The sequence below is a fragment of the Bufo bufo genome, chromosome 1 (genome assembly GCF_905171765.1).
Source record: "Bufo bufo chromosome 1, aBufBuf1.1, whole genome shotgun sequence".
NCBI lineage: Eukaryota > Metazoa > Chordata > Amphibia > Anura > Bufonidae > Bufo > Bufo bufo.
The window spans coordinates 406381349-406393961 of record NC_053389.1 but is presented as its reverse complement, the minus strand read 5'-3'; the positions used below and the strand labels follow the sequence as shown (position 1 = coordinate 406393961).

At 43.1% G+C, this 12613-nt stretch overlaps 1 protein-coding gene across 2 annotated transcripts in view; it reads left to right on the top strand.

The window, feature by feature from the left end:
- LARS1 (leucyl-tRNA synthetase 1) overlaps positions 1-12613 on the top strand; it is a 63015-nt gene that overhangs the window by 28710 nt on the left and 21692 nt on the right. For both annotated transcript variants that reach the window (XM_040406153.1, XM_040406144.1), the window contains exons 16-25: positions 3411-3496; positions 3915-3980; positions 4081-4163; positions 4744-4882; positions 4971-5183; positions 6316-6373; positions 6759-6822; positions 6989-7172; positions 9096-9186; positions 9273-9413. In XM_040406153.1, the coding sequence (XP_040262087.1) occupies positions 3411-3496; positions 3915-3980; positions 4081-4163; positions 4744-4882; positions 4971-5183; positions 6316-6373; positions 6759-6822; positions 6989-7172; positions 9096-9186; positions 9273-9413 (1125 nt within the window). The remainder of the gene's footprint in view (positions 1-3410; positions 3497-3914; positions 3981-4080; positions 4164-4743; positions 4883-4970; positions 5184-6315; positions 6374-6758; positions 6823-6988; positions 7173-9095; positions 9187-9272; positions 9414-12613) is intronic.

The following is a 12613-nucleotide window of genomic DNA, read 5'->3' as shown; positions in this document are numbered from 1 at the left end:
AAACAATTTGCCAATAAAAAATGAGGGCATGGATTGGCCTCCTGGGCACCTTTGGGTCAAATCCAATAAACACACAGACTAACACTTCATACTCGGGCAGCAACAGGTACTTGTTTCTAGTTTCTCATAATTTTCAGAGTCAAAGTTAATTTAGAAGGGGGGGGGGGGGGCAGCTGATAACCCTGGAACAAGGCATTTTTCTCTGAGAAGATATATTACAAAGTTTCTTATGGTCGCTTGTACTATTGATTTATGCAAAGTTGTGTGAAAAGTTAATAGCTAATTAACCCCTTAAGGACATAGGACGTACCAGTACGGCATGGTTCCCGAGTCCTTAAGGACCCATGACGTACCGGTACATCATGTGTTGTTCCGATCACCGGCGGGCGGTGATCGGAACCCGATGCCTGCTCAAATCATTGAGCAGGCACCTTGGCTAAGTGCGCGGGGGGGTGTGTCCCGTGACCCCCCGTGTCGGCGAATGCCGCAAACCGCAGGTAAATTCAGACCTGCGGTATGCGGCTTTTACCTGCGGTGATCGGGCGTGCCATCGGGTCCCCATGCGGCTGTAGGGGGGACCCGATGGCATGGAAGGCAACGCGATGCCTAAGGAAGGCATCGCGCTGCCTTCCGGTGACGAGCCTGTGAGATCCAGCCCCCTGGATCTCACAGGCCAGAAGCTGTATCAGTAATACACACAGTATTACTCATACAGCCAATGCATTCCAATACAGAAGTTCTATAAACATATCACATGACCTAACCCCTGAACACCGTAAAAAATAAAAACTGTGCTAAATAAACAATTTTTTTGTCACCTTACATCACAAAAAGTACAACAGAAAGCGATCAAAAAGGCGTTTGCCCACCAAAATAGTACCAATCTAACTGTCACCTCATCCCGCAAAAAATGAGCCCCTACCTGAGACAATCGCCCAAAAAATGTAAAAAACTATGGCTCAGAATATGGAGACACTAAAACATAATATTTTTTTTGTTTTAAAAAAGCTGTTATCGTGTAAAACTTACATAAATAAAAAAAAAAGTATACATATTTGGTATCGCCGCGTTCGTATCGACCGGCTCAATAAAAATATCACATGACCTAACCCCTCAGATGAACATCGTAAAAAAAAACTTGCCTTACATCATAAAAAGTGTAATAGCAAGCGATCAAAAAGTCACACACCCCAAAATAGTGCCAATAAAACCGTCATCTCATCCCGCAAAAATCATACCCTACCCAATGTAATCGCCCAGAAACTGAAAAAATTATGGCTCTCAGACTATGGAAAGAGTAAAACATGATTTTTTTTAAAATCATTGTGTAAAACTTACGTAAATAAAAAAAAAAAGTATACATATTAGGTATCGCCGCATCCGTGACAACCTGGTCTATAAAAATATCACATGATCTAACCTGTCAGATGAATGTTGTAAATAACAAAAAATAAAAACTGTGCCAAAACAGCTATTTCTTGTTATCTTGCCTCATAAGAAGTGTAATATAGAGCAACCAAAAATCATATGTACCCTAAACTAGTACCAACAATACTGCCACCCTATCCCGTAGTTTCTAAAATGGGGCCACTTTTTTTAGTTTCTACTCTAGGAGTGCATCAGGGGGGCTTCAAATGGGACATGGTGTAAAAAGAAAACAGTCCAGCAAAATCTGCCTTCCAAAAACCATATGGCATTCCTTTCCTTCTGCGCCCTGCCGTGTACCCGTACAGCAGTTCACAACCACATATGGGGTGTTTCTGTAAACTACAGATTCTGGGCCATAAATATTGAGTTTGGTGTGGCTGTTAACCCTTGCTTTGTAACTGGAAAAAAATTATTAAAACGGAAAATCTGCCCAAAAAGTGAAATTTGGAAATTGTATCTCTATTTTCCATGAATTCTTGTGGAACACCTAAAGGGTTAACAAAGTTTGTAAAATCAGTTTTGAATACCTTGAGGGGTGTAGTTTATAGAATGGGGTCATTTTTGGGTGGTTTCTATTATGTAAGCCTCGCAAAGTGACTTCAGACCTGAACTGGTCCCTAAAAATTAAGTTTTTGAAAATTTCTGGAAAATTTCAAGATTTGCTTCTAAACTTCTAAGCCTTGTAACCTCCCCAAAAAATAAAATACCATTCCCAAAATGATCCAAACATGAAGTAGACATATGGGGAATGTAAAGTAATAACTATTTTTGGAGGTATTACTATGTATTATAGAAGTAGAGAAATTGAAACTTGGAAATTTGCAATTTTTTACACATTTTTGGTAAATTTGGTATTTTTTATAAATAAAAATTAATTTTTTTGACTTCATTTTACCAGTGTCATGAAGTACAATATGTGACGAAAAAACAATCTCAGAATGGCCTGGATAAGTCAAAGTGTTTTAAAGTTATCACCACTTAAAGTGACACTGGTCAGATTTGCAAAAAATGGCCGGGTCTTTAAGGTGAAATAGGGCTGAGTCCTTGAGGGGTTAAGCCCTGCCTGAGGCAGGCCTTAACAAGAACTTTACTGTGGCTGTGGCAGACCTGGGAGCCTTCAGGAGGGAGCCTGTCTCCCCAAAATGACAGCTCGGATGCAGTGATTGCAATTCACCATGGCATCTGAGGGTTAAATATCCATGACTGGAGTTGTCTCTGAGCATGGACACTGCTGCAAGGTCTCTGCTATGTAAAACACCACGAACCCACCAGGTATAGCGTCGGGTCAGTTCCTGTGTGACACCCTCTTTAAAGACCCAACATCCACATCACAAATATTTGCACTGGCCCCGATTTGAGCAAAAACGTATGGCTTTTTGTCTCTTCTCTGCTTCTTGCACCCTGTTGCCAAAAGTGGGTGGGAGAGGGCAAGATACAGAGGGATAGATTTGATATTGAGTGCTGTGTTGTGAAAAACTAAAATTATTAAGAGGTTCATGACATTAATTCTGCCACTAAAATGCTGGTCCATATGCCAGCTATGATCTGGCATAAGTCTTAGGCATTACTTGTGCCAGATAACTGGCATAAGTAGTGGTAAATATGTCAAGCCATTTAGGCCTTGTCCCCTGTCACCCACATCACACCCACTTTTAGCAAAACTGACTGAGTAGGAGCCAAAAAACTAAATTGCTCATTTTTGTGCAAAACGGGGTTTACACAAAAATGTGCGACTTTTCAGCACCACCATTTGGGCGAAGGGGATTATGATAAATCTCCCAGACATAGTTGCTGTTTGAGTCCATGTAAGGTTGTGTATACGGTTTTTATGACATTTTCTCAAATGTTCTGACCTGGGAATTCCTTTCCATCATTTCTACAAGACCATGCTAGGCCAGGGCTTAGCCTATTAGATCGGTTTTAATTACACAAAGCCAGGAACCATTTACCAAATAAATAAATAATTTTCCTCCCAACCATAGAATGGAGCGATGATTTACATGGAGCCAGAAAAGCAGGTTATTTCCCGTTCAGCCGATGAATGTGTGGTTGCGCTGTGTGACCAATGGTGAGTATTCTTCTCACTGATTTTTGCCAGCTTTGTGGAAGGATCAAGTATTGCATAATATATATTTCTGTTGTCTTTGTTTTGCATTAAAGGGGTATCCCCATCTCGCCGTTTCATGGGTGAGATGAAAATAATCAGAGTATGTGCCAGCAGGGGTGAGGGAGCCGTTATGGAAATGGTCAAGTGGCCTGCGTGCCACTGGTTCTGCAACTCTCATAGCAGTGGATAGGAGCTACACAGACGATATAGTGCAGTGAGCTTATGTGGTTTCCATTACATCCGTAACGCTTACTCTGATTATTACCATGTCTGCCACGTAAGGCCAAAATGAGAATATCCCTTTAAGTAAACAGTCTAGGTACTCAAAATGTTAAATATTTCTACATCTGGTTGACATTCTGTGGTATGTTTTACTTAGGTACCTGGATTATGGAGAAGAGAGCTGGAAGAAAGAGACTTCAGAGTGCCTGAAGAACTTGGAAACGTAAGTTTTAGCGAAGCACTTGGGGAGCAGGATGCAATATTTGAATATTTTAGATAGCTGTAATGCATGTAGGCAATGATTTAATTTGAATTGCCTAAAGGTTTTGTGAAGAGACCCGAAAAAACTTTGAAGCCTCTTTGGGTTGGCTGCAAGAACATGCATGCTCCAGAACTTATGGATTGGGTAAGTCTAATCACTTTTATATCTTAGTAATATAAAGGATTTTCTGGTTACATGTAAATCGGGATTAATTGACAGATTGCTTATGGTCTGAGTCTGGTCATTTTTTTAAAATAGTCACTGTGCCTGGTACTATTTCAAGAGGTGCCATGATGGGTACCTATCTTCTTCACCAGAGCTTGTACATAAATATTTGTTCTCTTTTGTGCCCTCTGAGCTGGATCTGCTTGCCTCCATAATATTAGTACACCCTTTATTTGGCTGTTTCTGGGAACCAGGCACTTGACCATCACAGCTCAACACATTGAGTAGTGACCATGTCTTGTTACTGCAGCAGCGATCCCAGTCAGGAATATGACTGCAGTAACCAAGCATAGCTAACTCCCAATGTAAAGATCGTAGTTCTGAAAAACAGCTGATCGTCTGAAGTGCCATGGGTCCGACACCCACTGATCTGATATTGATAACCTATCCTGAGGATAGGTTGCCAGTGGTTAAATCCAAAGAAACCACTTTATGCTGGTGTTCCTTTCAGGACTGTTGGACATGCTTTATTAATTCTCTTATGTGCTTCTTATTTTAGGATCTCGCTTGCCTTGGGATGAGCAGTGGTTAATTGAGTCTCTGTCTGACTCTACGATTTACATGGCCTACTACACGGTTTGTCATCTTCTGCAGGGGAATGATCTTAGCGGAAAAGGAGTCTCTCCCATAGATATCAGGTACATTTTTCTTGGTTTATTGAATAAATTTATTCATGTACTTCTACTGCTTGCATCCTTGGTGCTGACGGTGTTTCTTAATACAAAGGCCAGAACAAATGACCAAGGAAGTGTGGGACTACATATTTTTTAAGAAGGCACCATTTCCAAAAACAACCATCCCTAAAGAGAAACTGGAGGTATTAAAGAAGGAGTTTGAGTTTTGGTATCCGGTTGATTTGAGAGCGTCTGGAAAAGACCTTGTCCCAAATCACTTGTCTTATTACCTGTACAACCATGTGGCTATGTGGCCTGAAGATAGGTGAGATAATGGCTTGATCATTTCTTTATGTTGGGCATTGTGCGTCACTGGGATGTTTTCACTTTAGCTTCATTTTAGGGTTCTAGTGATTATATGGTTATTAATATTGAGGACATGCACCATTTACTACTAGTACTGTGCACATAATGGTTAGATGTTGTTGGTCACTTTAACATGACATGATGGGGTTCATGCACATGGCTTTTCTACAACATTCCAGCTGAATGTTGCCTGTACGTATGTCAGGGTGGTCGTGTACATGAACCCTTAGGCAGAACAGTTTTTAGTGTACAGTAGGGCTGACTTCACACAGAGGAACTATCCTGAAAATCTACCCCAATATACATGCATATAACATGATGTGCAGTTTTTTTTTGTTAAAACCCCCCTTTAACAGGAACCTGTCATCAACTTTATGCTGACCTCACTGAGTGCAGCATAAAATAGTGACAGAAATGCTGATCTCAGCAGTGTGTCACTCATGAGCTAAAAGTAAGTGGTTGCTGAGAACCAGCATCATAATCATTGCAGCCCAGGCCTTGAAAAGAGTCAAATCTACCTGAAAAGTCATGGTTATTCCTAATCTCCGGCTCTCCCCGTCTATCTGCTGACGATTGGCAGTTCTCTCCTAGAGAGAAAGGGAGAAAACTAGGTAGAAGACTGTCAGGGAGAGCAGGAGATTATGAATAACCAGGACTCTTCTCAGGTGGCCCGGACTCTTTTCCAGGTCCAGTCTGCAATGATTGTGATGTTGGTTCTCGGCAACCACTTACTTTTAACTTATAAATGACAGACCGCAGAAATGAACTCACCTGTCTCTAATTTATTCTGCCGTTAGTATGGGCAGTATAAAGTTCATGACAGGTTCCCTTTAATTGCATTATTCTGTACTTCATTGCTGAATTTTAGTGAGGATTCCATGATGGATCCCAGTGTTGAGCTCTGGAGCAATATTCAGGTTTCTTATCTACTATATTCACCAGGGTTGGAAGGTCATTTCATATTTGCCTTTATCTAGATGAGCTCTGGCTTACAGTACATCACTTTCTTATATAAAATGATAGAATGCATCATCTTGTATGTGAAATGGACGCTAAAACCTTTTTACTCTTGCTCTCGATTTGTACGTTAGTGGGAAATGGCCAGTGGCTGTGAGGGCGAACGGACACTTGCTTCTGAATTCGGAAAAGGTATAGCGCTATAGTTATGCTGTTACTTTACTGTCATTAAAGGGGTACTCAAGCCTGTAGCAGTTATCACCTGTTAACTTGCTAGGTGGTGAATGCTGGATCGGTGATTGGGTCTGACCTCGTCAATCTCCAGAATGGGGGACCCTTATCCCTTGTTCCCCACAGCTGCAAGACCTCTGCTAGGAGGTATTTGAATATAGCATGCTCTCTGCTGCTCTATTGGAAGTCTGTGTCACTGAGGAACATAGCCAAAAACTGTCCCCGGCTCTTGTGGCTGGGGGTAAACAGGATGGGTGACCGAGTGACTAGGTGATCACTGCTGCAGGCCGGAATACTCAGGCTGTCGAGTTTAGACAAATGTCTTTTTTTTTCTATTTTCACTCAGATGTCTAAGTCAACCGGAAACTTCCTTACACTGAAAGAAGCTATTGGCAAGTTCTCAGCCGACGGTTAGTGTGTTTCAACCTCATTACAAGCATAGCGTATATATTAGGCTATTTCTTTAGGAGGCCTGGACAAGCTGGACTTCTCCACGGCAATAAATGAGACATTCAGTAACAGAATTGCGTCATGCTAAATCATATGTTACTCTCAGTTGTGTTTCTTTATTGTTAGGCATGCGGCTTGCACTGGCTGATGCTGGAGACACTGTGGAAGATGCTAACTTTGTGGAAGCCATGGCTGATGCAGGCATTCTTCGTTTGTACACCTGGGTAGAATGGGTTAAAGAAATGCTGGCCAACTTTGATAGCCTTAGAAGTGGCACCAACCATACGTATAATGACCGGGTATTTGAAAGGTACATTTTACTTTTTATATATATATTTTTTATATTGTAAAGGCGTTGTCCGGTTTCCTATGTTGATCAATATCAGATCAGACTTGAATGGGACGTAGTGTAACTACAACTGCTCCTCCCTATTTAAGTGAATGGGACGGAGAAGCTCTGATTACACTGCTTACCGCTGCAATGTTGATGGCGAGCAGGTAAACAGTGAATAGAACGCAGCGCTTGCAGACACATGTTTCACCCTGATTTAAAATGCTGGTTTTCTTTTGTTGATCTGAGACTCCCTCCCCAATGTATGGTACTTTTTCTTAAAATGCAAATTAGGCTTTTGGTGCAGTGAGGGTGTCACCATTGCTCTTGTTGCACCCAAGCTTCACTCCTTTCTGTTGCCAGCTCCTCTTTCACTGTTCTGCCACTGCCTGACCCTGTCAATCAAAGCAGTGAGGGAGTGGCTGGCCACAGAAAGAAGTGGAGCTTGGGTTCAACATGAGCAATGGTGATGCCCTCACTGCACCAAAAGCCTAATTTGTATATTAAGAACAAGTATCATAAACTGGGGAGGGAGTCTCAGATCAACAAAAAAAAAAAGAAGCTTTTTAATCAGGGTGAAACACAGCTGTGTCTATGCAAGCAGTATGATGGGGAGGTCACTTCTGAGAGATTCCCTTTAAAGGGGTTCTAATATTGATGACCTATCCTCAGGATAGGTCATCAATATCAGATTGTCAGGGGTCTGACACCCCGGCACCCCCGACGATCAGCTGTATAAGGGGAGAGTCTCCCGAATCTCTTCTTGCTCGCTGCAGCTTTGCCATAGACATATCGGTCACCAATCTGATCTGATATTGGTGACCGATCCTGAGGATAGGTCATCAATAGTAAAAGCCTTTAAACTCATTTTCATATTGTAAATGCACACCAACTGTGCATTCACCCAACCTCTCTGTGCCCCCACTGGGTACTCAAACACGCCCTGTAGTAGGGAAGGCTACATTTTTCCTAAGCATCCTTCGCCCCATGTGCTTTGTATACAGGTTCACATGCAGGACAAGGCAGTGCAACTGAACTCTCCCTGTACGGTGGGGCAATCTGCAAATGCTTGTCCTTCTGTAGAATAGATGTTGCCACAAACCATGATAAACACCCTGCGGACAGTGGTGTGGTGGGTTTGGGCTCTTTTTACATCTTCAGTTTTGATAGCTAATTATATTTACAAATGTTTTTTTTTTTTTCATGTAGTGCATTGGGGCTCTGTTGTCATTTTTGGTACAACCCCTTAAATCTTTAGTAATTGGCCCCAGTGCACACTGTGTTTGAAACTTTCATCTGTGTGATAAGTCGGGAAGTTTTTCCCTATGTATACCTCTGAGAGAAGACTCTGTAGAGTCATAAGTCGCCCATAGGCTCCCATTGTAAATAAGACAATATAAAATACACCACTTTGCATACCTTTCTTGTGGTGACACAGTCTGCAGCACTTTCCTATACAGTTAAATGGAAAGTTAACACGTTCCACCCCAATGGAGGCCAAAAGGACACATTTTTGGCCTCCGTTGGGTAAATGGAGCCATATGGATACGTTTGCTGTATATGCACCAAGGCATATTCGCCAAACGCAGTGTGCACAGAGCCTAGTTGACCACAGGCACTCTGTTGGAACTGTCCAATGGATAGCTCAATCCTTGGATACTTTTGATGGAAAAAAGAAAATAGCCGTTAAAAACCTGGGAAACATTTCTGATTATGTATTGAAAGTCTGCTAAAGGCTGTAAAATGCAATGTTCTTACATGCATGTTGTTTCATTTGTCAAATATTAGTACCCAAAAAAATCTTATTGCACTATGTTGTAATACTGAGAGTGCTAGCGGCCGTTTCTTTTACTATATTATCCTATATATTTCTCATTCTTAACCTGCACCACTTCTTTTCAGTGAGATGAATGCTGGAATCCTGAAAACGGAACAGAACTATGAAAAAATGATGTTCAAGGAAGCTTTAAAAACTGGGTTCTTTGAGTTTCAGGTGAGATTTTAAGATAACCCTGGGGGTGAGGCAGAATTTACTTTACTATTTAATGTAATACCCTTATACTCATCATTGTCTTGCAGGCCGTCAAGGATAAATACAGAGAACTAGCAATTGAAGGCATGCATCAAGCCCTGGTTTTCCGCTTTATTGAAACCCAGACGTTGCTGCTGGCTCCTATCTGCCCTCACTTGTGTGAATATGTGTGGTCACTGCTAGGAAAGGTATGGCATTACTGCAAACACAACACCGTGTGTAGTAAAAGGTTCTCAGCAGAGTTGTCATTTCCTGCCGATCAACTGCTATCCCGAATAATTACTGACCGAGAAGCCTGCATCTGACACTCTAAAGTATATGTCTACGCTTATTTTCGTCAATTTTCCAGCAAGAGAGCTTTCTGTGCTGAGTGTTCTCCGCTCTTCATCTGCACACAGGGGGCCTCCTGCTTGGAGATGTAAATACAGTTCAGTAGAAATTCTTGCTGCACCAGTATTTTAAGATGCTTCCATAAAGCTTTGCTGTAAATTGTAGCAAATGTCTGCAATTTCAGTCGGAACGGGAGATAGTGCTGTTCTTTCTGACTTACATCTGTAGACGCGATGGCACTAAAATATGTGGCTTTTATTTTTGGTGTGAAATAACGATCTTCATTTCTCACTTGTATCATTGGGGGACACATAAGACCATGGGTATAGCTGCTGCCATTAGCAGGTGATGCTCCTCCCGTCAGCTATACCCCTCCTGCAGACACTGAGCTAATCAGTTTTAGATTAGTGTCCGTAGGAGGCAGACCTTCCTGCTTTGCAGGTCTGCTGATTTTTTTTTTTGATTTTTTTTTTAATTTTTAACTTTTTTCTCTCCTTTAGCTGGGCTGCTGGCAGTCTCCAAGCTGCCTGCGTTCCCACCCAAGAGACGGGAGTCCAGGGGGTCCCCAAGCCCGCTGCTTGTTCCCGGTCACCAGAATGCAAGGAGGACTAGAGGTTCCTAAAGCCTCTGTATCCCGTCAGCTTTTGGGTCACCAGGTCCGGCCTCCACTAAGTCCCCTTGGGACCCTCTTACCTGTGTAGCTACCCTCAGTGATGACCCGGCTGGAGCCAGGGGGCAGAAAACGCCAGACGGGTGATTTTTCTCTCAGTCCCCAAGGCCCCATCCCTCCTCTCTCCCCCTTCTCAGGTTTTCCCATATGAATATCGCCCACGGAGGCCTGCTTACCTTCCCCTGAGGCCTTAGTTCCAACAGGTGTCCCTCCCCCAGTGGGAAGGGGGGTTGAGGTTAGACTTCATGTCCGGCCACCTTCTGCTTATTCCCAGCGTTCGTCTTCTTCCAATCAGTTTTCCACTGAGTGGTGCCCTTTTTTCTTCTCACACCATGTTGTGTCTGTTGATGGCTCTAGCGTGGTTTTTTCCTGGGGTTCTGACCCATGGATATCACTTCCTCAGAAGTCTTCTGAATCCAGGCTAGGTCTCTCTCTTCTGTATCTTCTGCAGTCTCCTAAGCCGTGACTTATAGTCCCTGGACTGTTGTTCTTCTGCCCAGCCGGAGCCTCTGCGTGTTCAGCCGCTCTCTGGCTGGCCTTCCTTGGGAATGATTCTTCCTGTCCCTTTTCAGGGTTCTGGGTGTATTCTCCCCTGCATTTCTCTTACCTGTACAATCCTTTTCTCTCTGAGTTCATTGGGGAACAGAGCTCCCACCCCGTAAGTACATTGCTGCCGCTCCTTGACGGGTCCCTCCGATTCTTGATTCTGACCCATCTTCGCCTTTCTTACTTTTTATTGTTTTCTGTTGGCTTCTCCAGGCTGCTTCTACTGCTTTTGTACAAACTGATTAGCTCAGTGTCTGCAGGAGAGGTATATCTGAGGGGAGGAGCAAACACATTTTTTTTGCTAAGTGTCGCCTCCTAGTGACAGCAGCTATACCCATGGTCTTCTGTGTCCCCCAATGAACTCGGCGAGAAAAGGATTTTACAGGTAACCACAAAAGATCCTATTTTTTTATTTTATTTGGGCATATACTATATACATATTGGAGGATGTTTATAAAGACTTGTATTCCCATCCGCCAGTCTTGATCTCCTGTGCGCTGGAGTGAGATGTGCCTATTTTATTGAGACTGAAGCCTCTTAATAAATTAGTCCCGTCTCTTCCCTGCCATGCGCAAGAATTTAAGTCTGTGCCATCTATGGCCTGGTATAGATTTGGGTTATAACTTATGCCAGCAGTACTTGTGAACCCAGCCCCTTTGCTAAGCACCACCGCCTTTTCTCACTACCTTAGAAAAGTAAACACCAAAAAGCAACAGGCGGGAATAGAGTAAAACAATGAATGTTTGTTTATTACATGATTACAATAAACTCACATGATTAACCCCTTCAGGGCCCTGCCATTTTTCACCTCAAGTGGTTAAAACATAAGATCTGTGGTGGTGCGAGAAATACGTAAGGCACATAGCCAAAGCAGGGAATCACTATGGACTGCACATGGTTACTACCATAAAGATATTACCCATCCTGGTATAGAGAGAGAGACAAATAAGTAATAAAGTGCAAAAAAACAATTCAGTGAATAAGGGCCAAGTACAAAACGCCCAGTAAGACCAGGCAACAATAGGACAAGTAAATCATAAATGTACCATAACAACCAAAGGCACCCTGGGCCCTGATGCACGTTTCGCTCAAAGCTTCATCAGGCGAAACGCGCATTGGGGCTTAGCGCGGGAAAGTTGTATTGTTATTTGCCCATTTATTTTTTGGTGTTAAAGGAAACCTGTCACCGGTATTTTGTGTATAGAGCTACGGACATGGGTTGCTAGATGGCCGCTAGCACATACACAATACCCAGTCCCCATAGCTCTGTGTGCTTTTATTGTGTAAAAAACCGATTTGATACATATGCAAATTAACATAAAAGAGTCATATCTTGTGTGACCAGAGAAGAGTCATATTTCTCGTGCATGGCATTGGGGGACACAGCACCATGGGTATACGTCCAACTACCACTAGGAGGCACTAGACAAAAAGTGTTGGCTCCTCCCAGGTGGGCTATACCCTCTCCACAGGCTCGAGGCTATTCAGTTTTAGTCTAGTGTCTGTAGGAGGCAGACCTGTCCTGCCTTTTTTGCAGGTCCTGCTGCTTTTTTATTTTTATTTTTTTATTCTTTTTTTCTCTCTTCTGCAGGTCTCGGTGGTCTCCACTGTTATACCTGCTGCAGGCTGGGGCTCCATCATGTTCCACTTTAGTTGCCCCCCTCCCCCCCCCCCCCTGCGGGCGCGTACTTCGGTGCCATCGCCGGTCACCCAGTCCCCACAGACTGCATCCGCAGTGGCTTGCCGGCATTCCCACGGTTCCCGTGTTGAGTCTGCCGAAGGGGTGACCCTGCGGCGCCGAAGACATCGGACGGTGAGTATATTCCCCTGTTCTTGTGTCCC